The 24,850-nt window shown below is 38.0% G+C and overlaps 1 protein-coding gene across 3 annotated transcripts in view; it reads left to right on the plus strand.

The window, feature by feature from the left end:
- LOC125074214 overlaps positions 1-23,966 on the plus strand; it is a 42,042-nt gene extending 18,076 nt beyond the window's left edge. The window contains exons 2-15 of one of the 3 annotated variants that reach the window (XM_047685477.1): positions 5,566-5,678; positions 7,096-7,249; positions 13,442-13,629; positions 13,894-13,965; positions 14,464-14,549; positions 14,782-14,882; positions 15,328-15,472; positions 17,702-17,807; positions 18,283-18,364; positions 18,475-18,571; positions 18,690-19,112; positions 19,245-19,703; positions 20,119-20,194; positions 20,305-23,966. In XM_047685477.1, the coding sequence (XP_047541433.1) occupies positions 5,580-5,678; positions 7,096-7,249; positions 13,442-13,629; positions 13,894-13,965; positions 14,464-14,549; positions 14,782-14,882; positions 15,328-15,472; positions 17,702-17,807; positions 18,283-18,364; positions 18,475-18,571; positions 18,690-19,112; positions 19,245-19,703; positions 20,119-20,194; positions 20,305-21,459 (3,243 nt within the window). In that variant the 5' untranslated portion in view covers positions 5,566-5,579 and the 3' untranslated portion in view covers positions 21,460-23,966. The remainder of the gene's footprint in view (positions 1-5,565; positions 5,679-7,095; positions 7,250-13,441; positions 13,630-13,893; positions 13,966-14,463; positions 14,550-14,781; positions 14,883-15,327; positions 15,473-17,701; positions 17,808-18,282; positions 18,365-18,474; positions 18,572-18,689; positions 19,113-19,244; positions 19,704-20,118; positions 20,195-20,304) is intronic. The other 2 variants (XM_047685479.1, XM_047685478.1) reach the window with 2 other exon arrangements.
- Positions 23,967-24,850: the final 884 nt, after the last annotated feature.

The following is a 24,850-nucleotide window of genomic DNA, read 5'->3' on the forward strand; positions in this document are numbered from 1 at the left end:
AATTTATTATATTAAGTATGGAATAGCGATAGATAAGTGAGATTCTTTAAGAATTCAATTCGTATCTAACTTGTGAAATGTTGACAACCGACTTACGGTGATACGTCATTTCGATCCGTGCGTTTTTTTTTTAATAATTATAGTCAATGATGCGACATTTGACACTTCACGCTCTTGTTCTGAAATGAGTTTCGAGTTTCTTTTTACAGTATAGCTCTGCTTTTGATAGTGCATAATATAGCAGAGACATAACCAGATCGCATGGAATTTGTATATGTGAGTTTATCGTATTCCTTCGATTGGAATACCACTTTATTAGTATTCATCTCTCATAATTCTAGTTAACTTTAATAACTGCTTTGTAATCCCATGTTTTAATTTTATGTATGCATTCGTTTTGAATTAAAAATTATTGAACGTAAAAATGAAGTCGTTTGTAACGATAGTTTCTTCCTTTGTAATCTCATTAAATCATAGATAAAAAATGGTGTATAGTTAAAGTATTCTTAAATTGATTACTATGAATAATATTTATAAAAAATATATATTCTGATTATTACGATTGACATTTACATAAAAATCATTCGCATTAATTCGCGTTCCAGTCGCCGAGTTTACTCGTTCATCGAATTTTAAAATAATTTCATATATTTACAAACGTAATTAATTAATTAATGTCAGCAACGACTCCCACGGACGAAACAAAGCTGTATGTTGACAGCTTGCGGAGGTCAACGTCCGTAATCATTCAATCAGTGAGACAAGATTCACTAAAACGATTTTATTCATTTTGTCTTGCGTAATAATGCCGTGACTACACTCGCTTGAACGCGCAATTACCTACGACTATTAATTGTTACTGTGCATTTATTATCTGTGGTTATTAAATCATTTTAAATTGCAATCATAAAATAGTAATGAATAATTTTATTACAGATCAGATTGTAATTTTAGTAATCTTAAATAGATACATTTCTAAATGGAAATCAAAAAATTTTTTCACCACCGAAACCTTTTTGTTTTGCTTCAAGGTTTTTTTTTAATTGTAATTGTTATTCTCAGAGTGAAAAAATGGAGCTATTTGATATAAAATAATTATCCGACGAAGGGCTTAATTAAATGTATCTAAGGCATGTTATTATGTAAAGATGGATTATAGTTTAATTATCTGAATTAATATCTCGCTCATCATATATTCTATCACCAAGCAGCTAAACTTTGTGTTGTTGTATTCCGATTTAAAGGAGTGAGCCATTGTAAACAGGAACATGGGACATAATAATTTAGTTCCCAAAGTTGGTGACGCATTGGAGATGCAAAAAATAATTAAAATTTCTCCATATGGTGGAACATTTGTCCGTTCGCCTATTACATAAAAAAAGTATTCATAATTATCGTATTTGAAATGAATAGCTGCCGAAATGTCCCCAGGTGATTCCATAAAACAAAATTTCGCGAAATTGGCAGATGTTTAAAGCACAAAAACGCGTGCAACGAACGAAATCAAATTCAGTCTCTCGATATACCACGGCCGCCATGTTTGCGTAACACAGCTGACAGGACGCGGCCGGTTTATTGAATTCGTTATTTTTTTTTTTTTATTTATTCTAAGACTAAAGCCCTGATTACGATGGACAAATAATAATTGCCTTGCATTGACGTTTTTATTTTAAACAATTATTGCCTTTGAAAATAGAATTCAAAAATCTTTTTAATCTGTGTTTAATTAACTTATTACTAATAATATATTTAGACTATTCCAATCGAAGTAGGAATAAAGTTAAATAAACCTTACATTGACGTTTTCCATGCGATTTGCTAATAACTCCTAATAAGCTATATCGTGCACTACTAAGAGTTTTTTTATTAATAATATATATAGTTTATTATTAACATATATTGATATATAAAACAACACTGTTACACTTAAATACAATTTATACACTTTCATTTTACTTCCAAAATTCCGATAACAGTTTCGTCGAAGTTCAAAAAGTAATTTTTTCAGGTTTCAAAACAGGAAACCTTGAATGATGAAGATACAATTACATTTAGCAAAAATAAAACATAATTATGATGTCAGTACCGTAAGAACATTAAATTAATGTTTAATCTTATGATTAAACATTAATGAGACTACATTTGAATATCTCATTGAGTTTAGGCTGTACTAGTCCAATCTATTGCTATTTCTTGCTTACATATGCGATTAGAAAGGATAAGAAGTATAATAAAACATATATAACAGTAAACTATCTATATACCTTGACATCAGCTGTTGATCGTGTCATTTTATGTTTAGTATATGTATATATAAAGTCATTTAATCATATAGAAAGTCGTTTAATGGCTTTATATACAGTTAAAAAATTTAGTACGTGGCATATTATGTTATGATTCGGTATTAGTTCTGCCATATTATGTTATAAACAACTTGACTAATATATCTTTATTTATAATACTGAGCCATTTCAGACCTCCGTGGTCGAGTAGTGTGTACACCGGTTTTCATGGGTACGCCTGGTTCGATTCCCGGCCGAGTCGATGTAGAAAAATTTCATTAATTTTCTATGTTGTCTTGGGTCTGGTTGTATGTGGTACCGTCGTTACATCTGATTTTCCATAACACAAGTGCTTTAGCTACTTACATTGGTATCAGAGTAATGTATGTGATGTTGTCCAATATTTATTTATTTATTATTATTTATGTCTATTCGAATTTTATTTCATCAGTTTCGAAAACAACGTCGACATTCGAAACGGAATTTTTGTTTCAAACCTATAACCTATGAATACGATGATTATTTTATGTCATGTTAATTCTAGATTAAACTTATTTGTTTATTTATCCCTCAATTAAATTCTTTTAATCGTCTTTTAAAAATATAAAAAAATAATATTAAAAGTGAAGTCACGTAGAGTCTAGAGTAGACTAGAACTCTTTGTCATAGTCGTTTAATTTCTTTTGTTCACCTTCAAGAACGTTTCCAGTAGATCCTTTGCTGGTAAATAATGCTTTCAGCATAAAGCCAGTCTTTTGTTCAATAAAGTCTAGAATAATTACATTCGTAATTCCATATTAAGTACCGATTATGCTTCAGGCAAACAGCGATACTATATTTTGTCAATGTGTCAATTACAGGCTCATGAGACGTAACATCTTCGATCAGATTTTTGGCTCATCGATGATTGAATCTTTGTACTTATAACAATGCAAATGTTGCCATTTTATGATAAAGTTTCTTCTCTACTTTAAAAGATAAATTGTCATATCAAATTCAAACTATGATTTATTGAAGTAGACTCTGCTAGAAGAAGCGACAAGAAACTCAGTAGTTACTCTTTTCCATTTCAATTATGTAAAGTAATCCAGTAAAGTACAATTAAATTTTTATACATCCTGTCTAGAAATTAATAAATACTAAGTTTACGCTTTTTTATCATTAATATAATCATGTATTGAGTAATATGTTTTATTTATCAATGTTGTTTTGACCTGAGCTTTAAATCGTTTTAATGAAACGCAGCCTTACAAAAGGTAGTGTACATGGCTTCAACGTAGTTTCTGAGTCACGCGGAACATTCTATCGGGAGTTTTTTTACGCATTTGACAGGAAATGACGTGCCTGTGCGAGTAATTATTATGACATTAATAACACGAGCAATGGCGACTCGTTCGAGTTAGAAGGATGCGTTTTCTTGTCTTTTTACTCGCTATTTGTGTATACTTGATACTATACGGATACAATCGTGAAAAGTTAAAAGGTTATATGCGACGTTGAGTATCGATAATGCATACTAATATTATAAATGGGAATGTTACTCTGTCTGTCTGTTTGTTGCTCTTTCACGACCCAACAACTGTATCGAATTTCATGTAATTAGTTATGAAGCAAGCTTGAACTCCAAGGAAGTCTACGCTTGACGACCAACCCCTAAAACACGAGTAATACCGCCGACGGAAATAAATACGAAACCTTATTTTTTAATGTGTAACTGAAAATAACTACAAAACTAAAATTTATTCAAGTTGTAAAAGCCTACAAGCACTTTTGAATCGTCATTTAACAAACCATTTAAAGTAAAGCTACCACCGGTTCGGAATGTAGATTTCACCGAGAAGAACCGGCAAGAAACTAAGTACTTACACTTTTTTAACATCTAAAAATACAGTCATGTTAGTTAAATACGACTATATATGTATGCTATGTCTCCTGCCTGGAAGTCAACAAGCATTAACTCCAAGCTTTTTTATCATCTATGTAGGAATTATCTACGAATTCATTATACATAAAACTTAAAGAGTTACTAAAACTTCCAAGAAGGTTTTAGTGTATTATATAATGTACAATATATACCTAGGCTTCAATTCAATTTAGATTTGACGTGACGAGCTCGTATTTCATATTCTTGGAAGTAATTTTTCATCCCTTCTAAGTGGAATATACCGTTGGAACCCGTGCTAGTTTTAAATTTAAGCCTAGATATAACTTAAACACCATGACTTAATTTCACTCTGAGTTTTGATATAAATCCGATTAATTAGATTTAGTTAAATCTAGATTAGATTTTCATGAAGTTTTGAATTAAATCGTTTAGTAGTCGATAGTATTACTTGAATTGACTTGTAAGACCTATACTTACACTTAGAGTTTTTAAATCGATACGATTACTATTATTACTAGTAGTATTTAAATAGAAATGTATAATGTCATCCTCTTTTAATATCGTACTATCTCTGTCGCTCCTTTAAAATAAATAGTAAAGAAAAGTTTTTGTGCAAAAAGTTATTACTCAAATAATACATAGTTACTACTTTCTTTATTAAAAGTTTAACACCTCGCCTTACGCTCCACTGGTGACAGGGTGGTTCAATTCATAAATTGAACCACCCAGAGGAACTGATTGGCGATTGCGGGAAATGGTGCATTTGTACCAACATTCCACGCGTTCACGATTTATACATTTTAATTCTTATTTATGTGGCTCAGACCTTAATGTTAATAATTCTCATGTAAATAATTTCATCTTAGCAACGCAATTAGTGAGTACATGAATGATAGCAACCCTTAGGGTTTAAACAATCTTCGTCTTGATATTCCTTTCATATTATAAATTCTTGATTATGAAATTTGACGCTGTATTTCTTTCCACGGTTTTAACTAGGTCTGAACTCTGGGTAGATCCTTTTTTTTTATTAGGTAGGTGGACGAGCGTATGGGCCATCTGATGGTAAGTGGTCACCATCGCCCATAGACAATGGCGCTGTAAGAAGTATTAACCATTCCTTACATCACCAATGTGCCACCAACTTTGGGAACTAAGCTGTTATGACCATATGTCAGGCACATAGATACACTGGCTCACTCACCAATAACAATACTGAGTTCTGCTGTATGGCGGTAGAATATCTTATGACTGGGTGGTACCTACCTAGATGGGCTTGCACAAAGCTCTATCGTCAAGTCTTTTCCAGAAATTTGAATTTAATTTTGTTTCCGTCACCTATTTGTTATAATGTTTACACATTGGTGTGTGATATTAATGTATTCTGATATATTCCAGTAGCTGACCACGAGATGTCGCTGGCGGACGTGCGGTCAGCGCGCAGCTCCCCCGCGCCCGACGCCTGCCCGGAGTGCGACACCGGCGCCTCCGTCACATCAGACTTGCATAAGGTTAGTTTTCTGTAATACTAACACTAAACAGAGGACATACAAAACGAGACAGGTTTTCTTACTAAGTTTTTCTTAACTAATGTATATATAAATGTATTTGACTATGTATAGCTTTGTATTTTCAATGTTGAAAAAGAGTAACTACTGAGTTTATTGCTGGTTCTTCTCGGTAAAATCTACATTCAGAACCGGTGGTAGCTTCACTTAATATAGTTTGTAGAATGACGATACAAAAGTGCTTGTTAACGCCTACTTGAATAATTATATGTATATATATTTACAGAACATACCAATTAATGTATTGTCCGAAATTATTTTGGTCGATTTAGTCCAAAACTTCACTTGACCGGCATTTGGCAAGACCTTTAACTCAACCTCAATTTTAACCAGGATCTTTCACTAAAATATTATCTCACTTCAATTACTAAAGTTTCTCTATCCCCTCCAATTAAGTGTAAAGTTTCACACACCACACGGTCCCCTTCCACTTTATACTTCAACTTCAAAGTTTTAAGTATTCATCGCAAGTATTGTTGCTTAGTAGAGTCCTTAAGCAATATATATATATATGTTGATATTATTGGCACGCCTTATGGCAAGTGGGAATATTATTAGCTAAACCTGTGACTTTACCAAGTGCGAGTCGGACTCGCGAACGAAGGGTTCGGTACCATTATTTATAAAAATGGCAATAATGTTTGTTGTGTGGGATAGCCACGTAAATATTTATTCTATTCTGTTTTATTTGTTTATTGTATTTGTTGTGCTACCGGCAACATAAATACATTATTTGTAAAGGTTTCAAGTGTCTTACTATAACGGTTCATGAGATACGGCCTGGTAACAGCCGGACATACGGATAGACATACAGCGGATTCTTAGTAATAGGGTCCCATTTAAACCTTAGGGTACGGAACTCTTAAAAGTAACCTATGTCCTTTCTTATTTATTATTCTTATCTATTTTATTTTTAAATTCATGCATCTCACTGTTCTGATCGATTCATAATTAGGTATCCCGTGACTTTAATACTATCCTTACATACATACATCATTGACGACCTCCGTGGTCGAGTAGTGTGTATGGCTTTCATGGGTACGCCACTCCGAGTCTTGGGTCTGGGTGTTTGTGGTCTTTACTTCTGATTTTCCATAACACAAGTGCTTTAGTTACTTACATTGGGATCAGAGTAATGTATGTGATATTGTCCAATATTTATATTTATTTATTTATTTATCACATGGTTACCCCGACCTGATACTGCAGCATTACTGAAATCAGCAGGATCCCCAACACCGCACCAACAGCGGAAGTATCGTGTTTGAGTTCATTGGAATGGATTCAATGATTAAGTCGTAGATATACACGTAGATTTTTTTCAATAAAATATATTTTAATTTATTTGTGTTTCTCCCAGTATCAAGTGGCATGCACTTGTAAACCGGCATCGGCGCAATACGCATGCGCGGACGATCCCGGCCCGCCAGCCCCAGCCAAGACTGACACCCCACCAGCGCTGCCACCGCGACCCCCCACTAGCGTGCTCGCTGCCACCAATCGAAGAAATAATGGTAGGTTTATTTGCTTATACTCGTTGACATTCGGACAGGATATATGTATTATATATAATTGTACTTAACTGACATATTAAACTTTGCATTTATATATATATATCAATGTTGGCAAAGAGTGACTACTGAGTTTCTTGCCGGTTTTTGGTAGAATCTACATTCCGAACCGATGATTTCTTTATAATCAATAAAATTCTGTAAAATGATTCAAAATTTATACTTGAATAAAGTATATCTTGATTTAGATTTGTGTGACGTAAGCTTCTAGTCTCGTATGTATCTTAATCTACATATATTACTGGAGGTTATATGACATAGATACTAAGGACATTGTGATGACTCCATAGACAATTACTATTTTATTAACTAGTTTAACATAGACCTAACTTATATAAGAAATTTTGATTTCCTTTATACCGTTCCCTATTTGATACCCCCCTCCCCCCGATAGTACTTCGTAAACACTTGAGATTATTTAACTTAAAAACCACCACACATCTCTCCCCACAGAACTAACCCTACATTATATATCTATATATAAATATAATTTGAGATACACGACAGTTTTGAAGGGAGAAAATTTTTAAGCTAGTACGACTTTGAATGTTATTGCTTTAGCCATAAGGTTCATATCATCGATTCTTGCTTAATTATAGTGTGATTGAGTACCCTTGAGATGTGGGGTCTGAACAGTGTGGTCTAGACATTTAATATTAAGTGTTATACTATTTATCTTTACGTACATGTTTTTATTTTGATTTCTATATTGATAGATATCTGGCCACCATTAAATAAAAATATCCCATAATAAAGTGGGATCATAATTATAGAATTATCACCGTTTTTAACTTTAACGCATTTAAACTGTTTTTAGTCAACCAAAAACCAAACTGGTTTTTGAGTTGGAACATACAAATCAAGATTATCGGGTCAAACGATTTTATGGTAGACTAGGTGATCCGGCGGCTTTACCTTCGCGAACTTTATAATACACAAACTTCCAAGCCCCGTTCGTAGCGGATGTCTACGCCCTATAAGGTACTTATCGATAGTTTCTGAGATTTCGTGATTAATATAAATATAAATGAGTGGTATTTCGCCTTTACATATATATATCGGAGCGTGGTTACTTTAGTTGTTGATTTGGATAATTAATGAATCGAATAGTTGGCAATAATGTCTGATGGCTGATTTACTTATAAGAACGGGTCACCCCGAATGGAGTAAGTGTAAGTGTCATGGCAACGCGAGTCGTTAAGTTTTGACAGGCGATTCGAATGCGATGGTTGCTTGCAAACCCAATTGCTCTTAATCGAGAAGAATTATTGTTAACCTTTGATATTATTGTGGTGTACATACGATTATTGAATCAATTAATACAGTGATTAGACGATATTAAATACGTTTTATTTTGTGAATATCTCCATTGCACGTCCACATAGTCTTACAAATGTCGGATCAATCCCCGAACCCAACTGTTCGGCATCCTATATATATATATATATATATAATATGTATGTATATTTGTATGTATATTTGTATTCGGAATGATCTGGAGGAGATCATTATTATATACGATCGATTCCCACGGCATGTTATCTAAGAAGCAATTATTGGATTTCACTTGGTGGTAGGGCTTTGTGCAAGCCCGTCTGGGTAGGGACCACCCACATCTTTATATATTCTGTCGCCAAACAGCAGTACTCAGTATTGTTGTGCTCCGGTTTGAAGGGTGATTGAGCCAGTGTAACTACAGGCACAAGGGACGTAACATCTTAGTTACCAAGGTTGGTGGCGCATTGGTGATGTAAGGAGTGGTTAATATTTCTTACAACGCCATTGTCTGCGGGCGGTGGTGACCACTTACCATCAACTGGCCCATTTGCTCGTCCGCATACCGATATCATAAAAAAATAAAAAAGATATAATTTGTACAGTTATTTGTATTCAAATTGAAATTGAATATTATTGAACGTTCTCTGGATGATCTCTGAAAGATCCAGTTGTAAAAGAACCCACATGAACTAAGGTACTGTAACTAGTCCATAGTTTTATTGGTATTAATAGTATATACGTCACTTAAGTCCACTTAAGGCCTCTGAATACGCACACACACGTTTGGAAGGTGTGTGGGGATTTTCGGTTAAGCACGTCGTCGATGAAGGGGGAGGATTTTATAAAAACGTTGCTCTAGCTAGACAACTAACAAAAAGCCTTCAGAAATTTGAAATATTTAACCAACGTCATTATCAATCCTCTATCCAGAGGTTGTCTGGAAAAGATCGCTCTCGTGGCGATAAAACTGCTTGTATATAAAATTTATTTAATTTAAATTTTTTAAACGTATTGTATCATATCATATCAAATATATTCTACTCTATATATCGTAACTATGTCGGGTATGGATTTTGATATTCGCGATTAAATATTAAAAATATTAAGTAAGTTATTTACTGTTTTTACTAATATATAATGTTTTTATAAGAATATAATTATATTTTTAGAACCAATGGTTTTTACTTTAATGGGTCAAATATACTTATAGTTCGATGTAATTGTTCCACCCACACTAAGGCATATAATGATATGTTTGATAAATATAGTTAGTATAATGTATGCCTTTCAATCTAATTCAATAAAAATATTTAAAAAAAAAACATGGTCAAAAGGTACATATATAACTTTTAAATTGTATGGAATAATAGAACTGTTCTATATAATATGTCCAGAAATTTTGCAAAACGTTCTCACGTAACAAAACCGACAATGGAATATCGACAAAAGCTCCATCCCTAACGTTTTAACAAAAGTATTAACTACCTGTCTGAATAACAGGTAGAAATCTTAGGTAATAAATTCATTCAAAGTTACCAACGAGATACGAATTCACCTGCTTATTTTTTTTTTGTTGAAAAAAAAAATAAGCAATGCAAAGACGATTTCAATCCCTCAAAATTAATTCAAGTTTTCGTTAACATTTTGCTAAGGTATTTTTTTTAAATAATATAAAATTGTCATAAATTAATGAGTATAGCAACACTAAATAAACTACATTATATACAATGTAACAAACGATGTTAATAATACGTATTCCTTGAACGAAAATCTCATATTAGCACATTCCATTATATAGGACCTTTTTACCTGTACACCATAAGGAACCCACTGCTTCTGCGCGAATCACGGCCTTTGTAACATAACGACATAACCTAGTTCACTATAAGAACTCCATCAAATATGTAGATAAATCAAAATGTTTCGCTAAATAAACCTGCAATGTTCAAAATAAAAAACTTATTTTCTATTTTTATTAATTATCTGTGAAGTGAAAAATATACGAGTGTTTTTTTTTTTACATTCAAATAAAATGTAACGGAGTGTAAAAATGCAATTATATCCTGTTGTAATTTAACTGGGTGCTTTATAGTTGAAAGATTATAATTAAATGATTATTATAGTATTACATTTCATTTAAATCGGGCGTTTATTCTGTCAGTTATGAAGGTAAATAGTGTTGTTGTTACGAGGGTCATTGTTCTGTGTTTGCGTGTGTAAATATCGATTCGCAGAAATGGCGCGCAATTTCAAGTGACATTTGTTTTTTTAAGCGCGAAAATAAAACAAAACATCATCGTTGTTATTTTATTGTGTTCGTAATATAAAATGTTATTAAATAAATATTTATTTAAGTGACAGTAACGAAAATAATTAAAATTATAAACACTGATAGTTTTGTACACGGTTCTTTGTGAAGTGATTACCTTGACATGCAATCCTGTGATCTAATGCAAGTTTTACAATACCAAGTGTCGACACCACAGCCGACCATCGCCACGGACGTCGCCCAGCATTACGTACCACCACCACCTTATTTTGGTAAATAAATAATCACTAATTGATTTTTTTGCGACTAGCTGATTAACTTGGCCTGTCAATATTTCTGACTTTTGTTAAAAAGATTAATAAATATATTTTATTGTTATAAGATATTATTATTTAGTATACCACATAAACGTGGACCTTGTATTCGTTGATTTTCGTACAGAAAAATAATAAATTACCTGTCTTTTATATTTTTCGTTAGAATCTATAATCCGGTCAAATGATTTAATTTGATCTTGTAAAATAAAATAAGCCGTCTAAGAATAATAATTGTCAATAATAAAGGTTTATTTTGTATATTTAATACATTGGTAAAGAAGGCATATTATTCGATACAGATTATATAGATGATAAAAAAGTGTAGAGTTAATGCTTGTCGACTTCCAGGCAGGATATATAGCATACATATATAATTGCATTTAACTAACATGAGCGTATTTTTAGATGTCGAAAAAGAGTAACTACTGAGTTTCTTGTCGGTTATTCTCGGTAGAATATGTATTCCGTACCGGTGGTAGCTTAACTAAATATAGTTTGTTAAATGACGATTCAAAAGTGCTTGTAAAAGCCTACTTGAATAAAGTATATTTTGATTGATTGATAACATTTAGGTTTAAAAAAATCAATATTTGGCTTCGAGTTACTTCTTTTAAGAAGAAATACGCCAGAGTATACGGACTTCAATAATTTTTCTTTTTTTAAAATATACTTTTGAATCGCGTACTGTTACCACCGGTTTGGACACATTCCAATTAATATTCGAACGTTAACACAACTTAATCAATGTTATTTATTTATATTTTATACATATTTTTAATAACTGTTTAAAAATAAGTATTAAAAAAATAATAAATAATGTTAATTAAATTGGCAACACCACGAGTATGCCTTAAATAATAATTATCTTTGTTTTCAATTTCAATTTAATTTTTTATCTGGTATTTAACTGTTATCAGGTTAACGAACGAAATAAAAAAATATATGTTTAAACGTATTTTAGCCAAAGCAAAGTCCAATAGATTGTATAGAATTAGCATTAGCAACCCGTAAATGTCCCACTGCTGGGATAAAGGCCTCCTCTCCCTTTGAGGAGAAGGTTTGAGCATATTCCAACACGCTGCTCCAAAGCGGGTTGGTGGAATACACATGTGGCAGTGGTTCAAACGCGTACATCTTAACCGATGATTTCGGGTTCAAACCCAGGCAGGCACCACTGAATTTTCATGTGCTTAATTTGTGTTTATAATTTATCTGATGCTCAGCGGTGAAGGAAAACAACGTGAGGAAACCTGCATGTGTCTAATTTCAAAGAAATTATGCCGCATGTGTATTCCACCAATCCGCATTGGAGCAGCGTGGTGAAATATGCTATATAGGAGTTAGGAGAAGGTTTGTTCTCCTCAAAGGGAGGAGGCCTCAGCCCAGCAGTGGAAAATTTACAGGCTGTTAATGTAAAAATGTAAATAAATGTATTTGTCGCAACTAACTAGTTTTTTTTCTTTTCTTTTTTTTATTTATGGTATTGGTTGACGGACGAGCATATGGGCCACCTGATGGTAAGTGGTCACCACCGCCAATAGACAATGGCGCTGTAAGAAATATTAACCATTCCTTACATCACCTATGCGCCACCAACCTTGGGAACTAAGATGGTATGTCCCTTGTGCCTGTGATTATACGGGCTCACTCACCCTTTTAACCGGAAGAATACTCACACAATACTCTGACTGTTATTTGACGGTAGAATATCTGATGAGCGGGTGGTACCTACCCAGACGGGCTAGTACAAAGCCCTACCACCAAGTAAAATTATCAAGTTTAATTAGAGTTTTAATTATTAGTTCAATAAGGAACCAGAATGATAATCAGCTAATACATTTTCCATTTATAGAATAGGGGTATATAGGGGGGTATTTGCTTTAGATAACAGGATAACAAATTCGTTGATATTGAAAAACCCATTATTCACGATTCCATAATTCGACCATCTGCACTCCTGTCATTGGAATAGCCTGTAGAATAAGCTTCGAACCTTTTATAAAGTATATACGGGTGTGTGCCACCCGCTATACAATATATTCCGTACCGCAAGTGAGCCAGTGTAACTAGCGGCACGAGGGACATAACATCTTAGTTCTCAAAACTGGTGGCGCATTGCAAGGTGTAAGGTTTGAATGGTTGGATATCTATAGGCAGTGGTGACCACTTACCACACCGGGTGATTGACAATCATCTGGGCTTATGTAATAAAACAAAAAAAAAACTATTTTGGTGTTAGTTTTAATTTTAGTCTGTCTTTTAATGTTAAAGCGTCCGTGGGGTGTAACGGCAACGAGACGTCATGCCGGCGGCGCAAGTACGCGTGGTGGTGCTGCGGGTGCGGCGCGCTGGCGGCGGCGCTGGGCGGGCTGCTGGCGGCGCAGCACATCCTGCTGCGCGCCTACACCGCCTCGCCGCACCACCTGGAGACCGTGCCGGCCGCCGTGCCCGCCGCCATGGTGAGCCGACTCTTGCTGCTTTCTCTAGCATTTCATCGACTTAATTGCTTCTTATATTGAAAATAGATTTTGCATTAGCTAAGGCTAAGCTTGAGTCTACTAAACTAAAACTCTCTTAAAATTTACCGTTTTTCGAGCCCAAAAATTACCTAGTAAATCTGGATTGTACTAAAAATATCACGAAATAATTCCTGATAGGGCTCGACGTTGAAAAAAAGGTTTTTATATTATAAGGTTTAAATTTTCCTCAAATGTATTTTGCAGCTGGTCCTGACAGGAGTCTGTATAATGAGTCTCGCTCGACGAAGAAACCGATACAGCTATATGGTAAGAAAAGTATGTCCGACAGAGAATTTTAAGCATGCTTTAGTGTCACTTAGCCCTTTGTAAACTTCGATTGTAACCAGGCCGAAGTTGAAGCGCTCGATATTTTGAATTTGATTCAATATTATTATAATTCGATGGCACGAATCAAAAGTCAACCGTATCGTTGATCACATTACCTATAATATTATTAGTATCTGGTTTGCAAGCAATCTCCGCGTCGAACTCCGTTGATTCTCGCTCCTGAAAACCATAAGAAGTTATAGTTCAGGAGCGGGAATCAACGGATATAATACAATTACTTTTAGCAAGCATAGGTCCCTTTCAGATTCAATAGCCGTTTTAGAGGTGGTAAAAATAACGAAAACAATGGAATTTCAATCTGTCATTATAAAATATATACATACATTTTTACCGTTAAGTGTAATTAGTTTTAACTTAACTGTGACGTCACAACGTATGATTAGGAGAAAGGAAAGCTACTGATGAGAAACAAACTGATATTCCCAGATCAAAGTGGTCGGAGCGTGCTGTCTCGTGTGCGCGCTGACGTGTGTGCTGGTGACCATCACAACGACCGTCATACACATGAACAAGTAAGTGTATTCATAGCTAAGCGACATAAACGAAGATACGGGAATAGCCTGGACAAAACCACGTCTCCTAACTGAAGTCCTGGAACTGATTCCAGCTCATTGTTCCATTTATAGGATAACTATTTAACTCTCAAAAGCTATACTAAAGATTTAATTCCAGGTCAAAGCTAGTCATATAAATTGTTAAACTGCTTCTAACTAAAGCAATAATATGTATGTATTTCTGTTTCAGATTGCAAACTCTTAAATTCTGCGAGTACACCAAGTTGACGAGGACCTGTACGTGTTTCTCCATGTCTCCAGATGTTCAGCACAGTAGCTCTGACGATGATGGTAACTATATAATAATTTAGACCATAACGGAGAGATAATATACAATTTTATAAAAAAATATTTGGATGATACACGTCATGTCACTTTTTACGTCGATCACTTTAGCTTTAGTTATTGAATTAATATTTACTTTAACTAATATACTACATTAGGCTGATTTAAATTAATTTCGAAGGTATGGAGATTTTCTCACGATATTTTTAAAATATTTCGTACTTCCAATCGTAATGTTATCACTGATGTGAGTATTAAATTGAATGTGACCTAATGCAGTTCCTTGTGGGACACCCCGTTAGTTAGTCAGTTACAAGTTGGTGCTCGTGTATCGCATGGAAGATATATTCCTGGTATATTGAGTACGCGGAGTCGGCACGAGGCGGGCCGGGGGCCGGTGGGCCGGTGGGCCGGTGGGCCGGTGTGCGGTGGTGTAGCTGGCGTTGCGCAGGCGCGCGCTGCGTGTTCGAGGGCGTGTCGGACTGCGGCGTGGTGCACGGCGCGCTGTACTGGTGCCTGCGCGGCGTGTTCGCGCTCTCCGTCAGCGCCGTGCTCGTCTGCATCTTCAGCTGCATGCTCGCCTACCAGCTGCTCAGGTCAGGTTATATTGGTTTACGTAGCTCCCTCTGAGATCCGTTCGATTTAAACTTAATCCAATAAGAATCTATTAGTTTGATTAAAAAGAATTTTTTTGTAAGAGTCAAAATAAATCAACAAAATATTTTTGGAAACAAATATTCTGTAATTCAGCATAGGGAACGTACAGTTGCTGTAAGTAATACTCTGAAATCACACAAACCGTCCACGACAGAACGCACAATTTCCGTTACTCAGTTAAAATAGATTTCAACTTCCTGTTCAAGGAGGTCAAAGCGATCTGTTGGATGTGCACTCTGTTTTCCAGCAACTTGACACTGTGCTTCAGATCCGTCACCTCGGACTTGACGCTGACGTAGTCGATTATGTCCGGTACCTCGTACGCCATTTTCAATTTCCTCACACCGTCGAGTTTCTGAGCCAGCCCATCAGCTTGCACCTGAATGACGGCTCGCTCCTTATCCAAGTCGACGGTTTGCTTCTTTTTCTCCTTGATTAATTTTAAAATGTTCATTAGGTAATTGTTTTGCTCGATCATCGCCTTCTTGTGTATCGTTAGGTTTAAATTTGCGTCGCCGGTCATTTTCTTCAGCTCACCGAGTTGCTGGAGCTTGTAGTCGATGATTTCCAAACATTCCTTGTTTTCGATTTTCAATTTATCAAAGTCAACCGCCCTCAGACTCTCGCTCAGTTCTGATTTGACTTTTATTTGACCTTTAAACTTTGAATATTGAGTGTTTAACGTGCTGGTTCTGAGTCTCAGTTTGCCGATGTAACTGTCGGTTATCTTAACCCACTCGGTCATGTATCTGATCCAGACTTCCGCTGGAATACGTTGAGCTATTTTGTCCCAGCCCTCGACTATCACCTCCTTCTCAAACATTTCGCTCGCTTTTTTAATTTCCGTTTCCCTCAAAGCGATTTCCTCCAGCTGGGCTCTCAGTAACGCTTGTTGCTTTTGAGCTTTCTTTCTGGATTTTTCAAGATTATTTATCAAAGTTTCCATTTCGGTTGACACTAGTTCCGAACGCTCCAACACGTTGATCCTCGGTCCGGTACCGAATATGACGGTTCCGCTGACCTTAGCCGAGGAGTCGACGCGTCTCGTCGACACCTTCGACGGGCTGGCGAGCATTCGGGACGGACTTACCAGCGATTCCATTCCGAATTTCGAAGTTTGGGATTTGATGAAACTTCCAACGTTCAGCGAGGAGTTGCTGTGGATTTTCAAAGCGTATTCCAATGCTTGTTGGATTCCATGCATCAGAGACGGTTCGAGTTTCATGATGGTCCTCTCTATGATTTCATTTTCCAACGTGAGGACCCTGATGTGCTGTTTCAAATCGTTCACTTGCTTGATCAGTTCCGCGTCGGTTACTTCTTCGATGTAGTTCGCGAAGTGGCAGCTGGACCGCGAATGCTGGCTCACACTGCTCCTGTGTCCGTGCGGTTGTAAATACGACATTATTGTAAAATAAAAACCGAGTTTCTCGTAAAATATCTAAAATTTCCACGTCAAGTCTCAATGACACCGATTTTGACGTTGTTTGTCTATGAAGTTAATTAAAACGAATTTGACTTTTATGTCCTGGACGATAAGGGTTATATTCGGTTACGTGTGCTTTTTTATTGACTATTGTAGTTTCAAGTCAACAAGTGAGGTTGCCACGGTAACCGTATATAGGCTTTTTGTGTCAATGCCATTTGGCGAGTCGAAATGTTGTGACCTCGTGACCTGTGTCTAGGGCGATTTAATATCATTGATGGTTTAATTTGGCTTGGAATTGAATCGGAGTGGCCTTTGTAGACCATATAAAAGATGACATATAATAACACTTATCAAACAATTATACGTTCGTATAGATAATATTAAATAATTAAATTTGAAAATGATTAAATAATTTAAAAACCACACGGTGACCTTAACCGCCGAGCACGAGAATAATCATGAAAATATTGGGTACACAAAAAATCAGAGTTGATTTATTCTATAATTGTAGTCCAAAGTTTTTATATTTTCAATAAACTTAATAAAAATGTCGAACCGTTGAACTGAGGCCCTTCTTGAGGAGAAGGCTTAGAGCCTCTGCCATCACTATACTCCGATGAGGGTTGGTAGAAAAATGTGATAGAATTTCATCTGACACATTCCTTCCTTTCTCTGACGGATTCCTCAAGTGGTTTCTTTCAGTATTTCCTCTCGAATAATAAATTTCCATGTATTACAGCCACGAACGAAAGAAGATGTACTGGGAGCAGCTGGAATTAAGATGCAGGTCTCTGTATCGACCTCCCAGTGGACAGCCAGCTGTTGCAGCTGGAAGACCTGTACAGGTACTTTCATATGACTGTAGACTTAAAATACCCATCATACGTAATTTTAAAGGCGAATATTTGTAAATCTCCTAATATCGTCGTTTGAGCGGCCACCCCCTGGACTATTTAACCCCTAACTCTATTTAGTTAATTGGAAGGGATAGAGAAATTAGTAACCCCCTTGGTATAGATCTATTCATTCACGAAGGTGTCCAATAAGGTTAAAATATATACGTTTATAAGTGAGTGACACTCGTGGTTACAAGATGTCGTAGTGTGGTTGGGCTAAGGGTACAGACAGCAAAAAAAAAACATATTAGATTATTTTTATTTAATTTGTTTCAGTAAAAATTAATTAATTCACCGTTATGGGGCGTGTCTTCCTGAGCATGTGATTTATTTAATGCAATATAATACAGCTTAGGGAAATTACATTTGAATCAATCAATCATAATGACAGCAACATTAACTCTCACGCGTGTCGATGTTCCAGAACTCCTGCAGCTGCTGCACGCAGTGTCACCCGACGCAGGCGGCCTGGGACTTCAGCCTGCAGCACAGGTTTTGGGCGCCCGGTGAGTGGGATTACTCTTCAACGTTACCAGAGTATAGTTTATTGATTTGGTTTTAAACTCAGAAGTTATTCTCAGGAAAACCTTCATATATTAAAATCCATTTATTGCAGGTCGCGTCGGCAACCTGTACTCTCCCACTCCTGGCTCCGGAGCTGGTCGCAAGGCGTCGCCATGGAGCTGGCTGCCCTGGACACGTACGCAGCAAACGTGAGGCTACACTTACTAACTAACTGACTCTACTATCAACTCGTGGTCACCTATATCGAAAGAGTTTTAAACTAATGCGGTCTGCAATAATTTATAACCAGCGTTAATATATTTTCAGGTCTCGCTGCAGAATGAGTGGCGTCCCGCAGTCGGGGGACAGTGCGTACGGCTTCTGCGAGACCGAACAGAACCAGAACCCGGGACAGTCCTACGACGAACGCACCTACCCGAATAATTTCGATCAATTTCAACGATCCCAGAATCCGTCAAACTTCTCTCAGAACTCCACGAATTTCCCTCCGAATTCGGCAAACTTCCCTCAAACTTCCGTCAACTTTGTACAGAGTTCTGGAAACTTCTCCCAGAACGTATCGAACTTCCAAGGCCCATACCCGCAAGCGTCCAACTTCGTGCAGGGGACGAGTTTCCCACCGGGAGGTTTCCAGGAGGGCTTCGGAGAGGCGAGCGGCAGCTTCGACGCGCAGACCGGCGTGTGGGGTCCGCCGCCCCCCTACAGCCCGCAGGGGAGGACGGCCAGCAGGTACGCTTCCAATTTTCAACGTCGGTCCTCCATCTCTATACGCAAATACGGTTGAATCGATATCGAGAGACATCGGTTAAATCCCTGCGTCTCAATAAAGCGATCTAGCAGTGACACTAGCTCACGTTCCAGACACCACCTCCACCACCAGGACCCCGCGGCGACCACGCTGCTGCACCACCACCACATGGAGCACCGGAGCTCGATGCCGCTGCACGAGCACTCGCTGCCGCTGCAGGCGCACTCGTGCTCCCGGAGCTACCTGCCCGGCGGCGAGCCGGCGCGGCCGAACCCGGAGCCGGGCCGGCCGGAGCCGGGCGAGCGGGCGCTCGAGCTGGAGCGGTTCAGCTCGCTGCGCGGGCAGCTCGAGGCGTACGGCTGCGCGAGGTCGCGGTCGAGGTCGCTGGCCGCCGGCGCCGCCTGCCGCCACCCGCAGCGAGGCGCCGCCGCACCAGGTGCCGCCGCCCGCTCGCTGAGCGGAGGGGAGTCCGGGCGCCCTCCCGTTCCCGTTTCAGATCAGAGCGGCGACTCGTGTCCGAAGCGAGGGAAGGAGAACTTGGGCTTCCAAAACGACAAACATTCGCCGATGAGGTACGTGTGGCGACTTCGCGTCGACGTTTCGGGTTCGATCCTGCGCGCTGGAACCGGTTCGCCGAACTCGTGCTTGAAATAGAAATTTCGTGTGGAGCAATCTCCAAGGCCAGGCCAAATTCAAAGATCAATCGATTGATCTTTGAATTTGGCCTGGACTGGTCTATCAATTTTCCACCAACCCTGAAAACTAAGATATTATATCCCTCGAGCCTGTAGTCACACTGACTCTCTCACCCTTCAAACCGGATCACAACGATACTGAGTACTGTTTGGCGGTAGAATTTCTGACGAGTGAGTGGTACCCACCGACGGGCTTACACAAAGCTCGACCGCCAGGTGGTCACGTCTTTTATTTTAAGTTCTCGGTCAATTAACTTCAACGTTAGAGAACTCACAGTGCTGATGATTCCAGGTCGTCGCTGTCTGCGTGCGTGTCGCACCCCGCGGAGTCGGAGGTGTACTTCGCGGACGTGTCCAGCTGCTGTAACGTGAGTACCGACACGCACCCGATAAATATGCATTATTTAAACGGCCACACCACCACGATATAAAAGTAACCACAATAAAAACACACGAGTAACACAATATGTCGCTGCAGGCGGACTGCTGCGCCAACCCGCCGGTGTCGGCGCTGGTGGGCACGATCGAGGCGCAGCCCGAGTCCACGTCGGAGTCCGACTCGGGCTCGCTCACGCCGAGCCGGCCGCCGCGCCCGCAGCCCCCGGGCTCCGCCAAGCGCCGGCCGCGCCCCGACAAGCTCGCCAAGCTCGACAAGCTGCGCCAGGACTTCGGCGGCTCGCTGCGCCTCACCGAGCAGCAGATGGAGCACTTGAACGGCTCCATGCGCATCGAGCGGATGAACGACTCCCGGGTCAGTGAGCGGATCAACGATTCCCGAGTCAGCGACCGGATGAACGACTCCAGAGTCAGTGACCGGATGAACGACTCTAGAGTCAGTGACCGGATGAACGACTCTAGAGTAAGTGACCGGATGACCGACTCCAGATTCAGTGACCGGATGAACGACTCGCGAGTCAGTGACCGGATGACCGACTCACGAATCAGCGAAAGAATGAACGACACCAGAGTCATCGAGCGAATGAATGACTCCAGGGTCAGCGACAGAATGAACGATTCCAGATTCAGCGAGCGCATGGCGGACATCAGGATGAGCGACAGGATGATCGATTCCAGAGACCGGTTGAACGAGTCTCGAATCGATCGAACGATTGAGTCGCGAGAGTCGAGAGAATCGAGGGACAGGCTCAACGAGAGAGTCGAAAGAATGACCGAAAGGGATCGCCTCAACGACGCCGATCGGATGCCCGACCCGAGGCTGGACAGAACGACCGAAGCCCGAGATCGGCCGAGCGAGCCTCGGGGCCCGAGCGAGAGGGAGCGCCCGAACGAGTGTCGGCTGGAGCGCCTCGGGGAGCGCGCGAGCGAGCGGCGCGGGCCGGCGCCGGCGCCCTGCCGCCCGCGCACGAGCCCGAAGCCCAAGGACTGCGCCCCCGCGCCGTCGCCGCTGTCGCCCGCCACCGAGGAGTCGCTCGTGTCGGACGAGGACGAGCGCCGGCCGGAGACCGTGTACTCCAACGAGCCGGAGCCGGAGCGCCTGGCGCCGGACTCGCAGTACGAGCCGGTCCGGGACGGCAAGGACGAGCTCGAGCTGAACCACCACCGCTGCTACAGCGACACCAACACCATGGACTCCGGCTGGCAGAGCGGCTCCGAGCGGCAGGTCACGGACTGACCGCCGCGCGGCCGAAGAACGGCCTTCGTGATTATTCTGTTGCAATCTAACCTCTTTTATTTATTTACGAGTCGAATACATTGCGAACACTTTACATCTTTTCAAAACTCAGGAGTCGCTTATCCACCGCATGTCCGCGACATACAATTGTTTATATTGATTGCCACAAAATTAAATCAATTTCGGCCGCTAGTTACGAATTTATGCGTCGGTCCCGAAGTATACAACTCTAACAGCAAGCGTAGAGCAGCAGGGCCAGGGTGCTATCCGAGACACGAGATAAACTCTGCCGACTTCTAGACTCAGTGTTGTTACTTAATCTCGAGGAACGCAGGGTATGTGGTACCCGACCACCGAGAAAGCCACCTATTATAATTTGACTGAAACGGGACAGGTCCCTCGTTCAATCTGTAAAGAAAACAAAATTTTCTTTCAACAATGAGTAAAGCATGTGCCAATTAACGAGTTTGTAAAAATTACGACCAAATTTATAATAAAGGAATGTATTCATTCCTTTTATGAATTTCGAATTGTATAATTTAAGATTTTATAACAAAAATCGATATCTAAATGTGAAATCGAACGGAATCATTCGATCGGATCGATAATCGATCGAGTTTATAATCAATGAGTCATCGAAATAATACTCTTATTTAATTAAGATGTTTTAATTTCACAACTTCTTGCCTTTGAAAATTTTAATATTTTGTAAATATTCATCTCTTAAACGTTTAGAGATTTGCCGAGTTTGACATCTGCTTTAAAATATTATCGTTATTGCAAAAGGTCGTATGTAACACTGTTAAAATAACTCATACAATCATCCTCTTGGTGTGTTTTTTATAAATAGTATGTTACGTTAGTTTTGACGTTAGTATAGAAATATCAAAGAATTAAATTAATTAAATAATTGATAGAAAAGAACACAAAATCGATTTAATAATCGAATCGTAATCGTTGTCGATATCGACACGATAATCATCGACATCAAAATCCAAGTCGAAAATTGCGATCAAAAATTACTTAATTCAACTAGGCTCTTATAACGCTGAATCGTTATTTCCGAATATAGATTCTAATGAGAACAACCGACAAAAAACTGATTTACTAGATATACAATCAAATTGACATATCCAGTTTATAACTGTACATACGACCTTTTACATACAGAACAAAACCGAGTCATTCTATTGACATCTCGAGTTCAATAGTTTTAAAAACCACAGATTAATAGAGAAACTAGAAATATTCTTCCTTCGTCCGCAGCAGACTTGGCATCAGCTCTGCGGATCAAAAATCTCTTGCCTTTACGTTCTCGCAACTATTGACTTCCAATAGAGCAATATTCTTTGTAAATATTAATCTTTTAAGTATTAGCGGTTTGTTAGACCCTCTAGAGAAATCAGTTCGGATATAGAGAGCACATTGGATACATCAGGGGTTCAAAACAAATTCGAATAACATCAACAAGTTTTTTTTTTTAAATTAATTCGTATCACCAACCTCCATTTACGCGTGGTGAAATATTCTCCAACTCATCTCACTCAATTATAATCGATAATGTTCCATGTTATATATTTAAATAGCAACATTATTTTTTTATGCATTGCAACACTGACTTTATTTAATCTGTATTACTTTAAGTATCAATTTGTATATGAATACTAAAGTTCCTTGATTTGGCGCACAAAGTGAATCTGAACTGGTTTATGTTTTAATATTAGATGTATGAATGAAAGCTGTACGCGAACTGGAATTCATTCTTATTTAATGTCCGCCCGTTGAGAGAACGCGTTCCTGTCAGAAGAATAGTTACGTCAGAGGTTTCGCCCTAGAGTGGGGGAGGGGGGTTGTTCAATATTATTACTCAGACTATTGCTAACTGTTTAGTTATAATTTGGTAAATCCACAAAAGTGTTACAGACTCTATGCAGTTTAAAGCTTACAATGAATGGATTTATTTTAACTGAAACTAAATTATTTTTTAATCACACAGAGCTGTTACAAGGTTATGTCGTGACCAACTGACGGACGCATTCTCTCAGCGAAAGGATTTTAGTTGTAAAAATTCTACCATTACATTTATTTTAGAAAAATTAAGTAAATATTTAAAAGTAATTCTTCAATTGGCAATATATTTGCAAAGTAATTATTGTATAGCAGTTTAATTGTTGTAAATTTTAATATTTTTCCTTGTTCAATGCAATCAAAACAACTCCCTTAGGTATCTTGAAAACATTTTCTCAGAAAGTAATAATTGCTAGGAAACTTTTTATTCTTGTATCTTTTCACGAACTTTTTTTGCTATCGCTACCGACTACACAAGTTAAATATTGCAATTGAAATTTAAGCCAGTTCCACACAGAGATCGATCTGAAAATTTGCGCACACTATTGGTGCTTACAAGTATATAGTTATTCAGCTCCATGGATTCAAGGAGGCCCCAGCTAAGTCAAGTCAAATTCAAAAATAGACTATAATGCAAAAGAAAACATAACTTTACCAAATTAAACAGATTGTATGGTTTGCAGCCCAGCGAGTCCTGTAATTAAACAAACCCATTCAATTAGTTTAATTCAAGTCTACGTTCAGATATGTCTTAGGTGAAACCCTAAGTAGTGTTAGCCAAGGGCCCTTAAACTTACGGTCCGGCCCTGTAGTTGTTGGTACCAAACTTAATAAAAAACCATTTAAATATTGAACTGAATTGACTAAGTTGTTAAGTTAATACTTAAGTTATGTTATACTTAAAATACTAAATTTATTCGATTGTATTTAATAAATATCAGTATTAAAAATGTGCGAAAAATTCAACTTAATCGATTATGAGGAATTGGCTTAAATTTCAGTTGTAACGTTTGGTCCAGACCTGTGTAAATAAATATAAATATAATGACGCCTCTCACCAATACTACGATGCGCAATGACTTAGACAGGCGCGACCTGGTGGTTTTTTTTTTAGGAAACAGATTAATAATGACATTTATTATTTGATCATTACTCATTAAACTTTACCGTTTAATTAATTTATCTTTATTTAAATATGTAATTGTATATTTTTTGTAATTACTCTAAGACATTTAGATATTTTAAATAATAGGTACGTAATGGACATTTTACTAAAATCAATAATTATTGGGCATTTAAAAAAAAATGAATTAAACGTAAAAGTAATATGAATTTTTAAATCAGAAGGTTAATTACCAAAACGGTTGACATTTAAATAAATAATCTGTCAATATTTGACAGCTCTTTTTGACAGTTTTTTTTTAATGATTATGCTAAGATGTCCATGAAATGCTGATCCTATTCACGTCTGTCCAGTTTTATACTTAGGAATTGAGATTAAACAACTTTGTGATGTGATTCTTTTCTCCGTAATTGTAATTTT

Source organism: Vanessa atalanta, chromosome 27 (genome assembly GCF_905147765.1).
Source record: "Vanessa atalanta chromosome 27, ilVanAtal1.2, whole genome shotgun sequence".
Lineage (NCBI taxonomy): Eukaryota > Metazoa > Arthropoda > Insecta > Lepidoptera > Nymphalidae > Vanessa > Vanessa atalanta.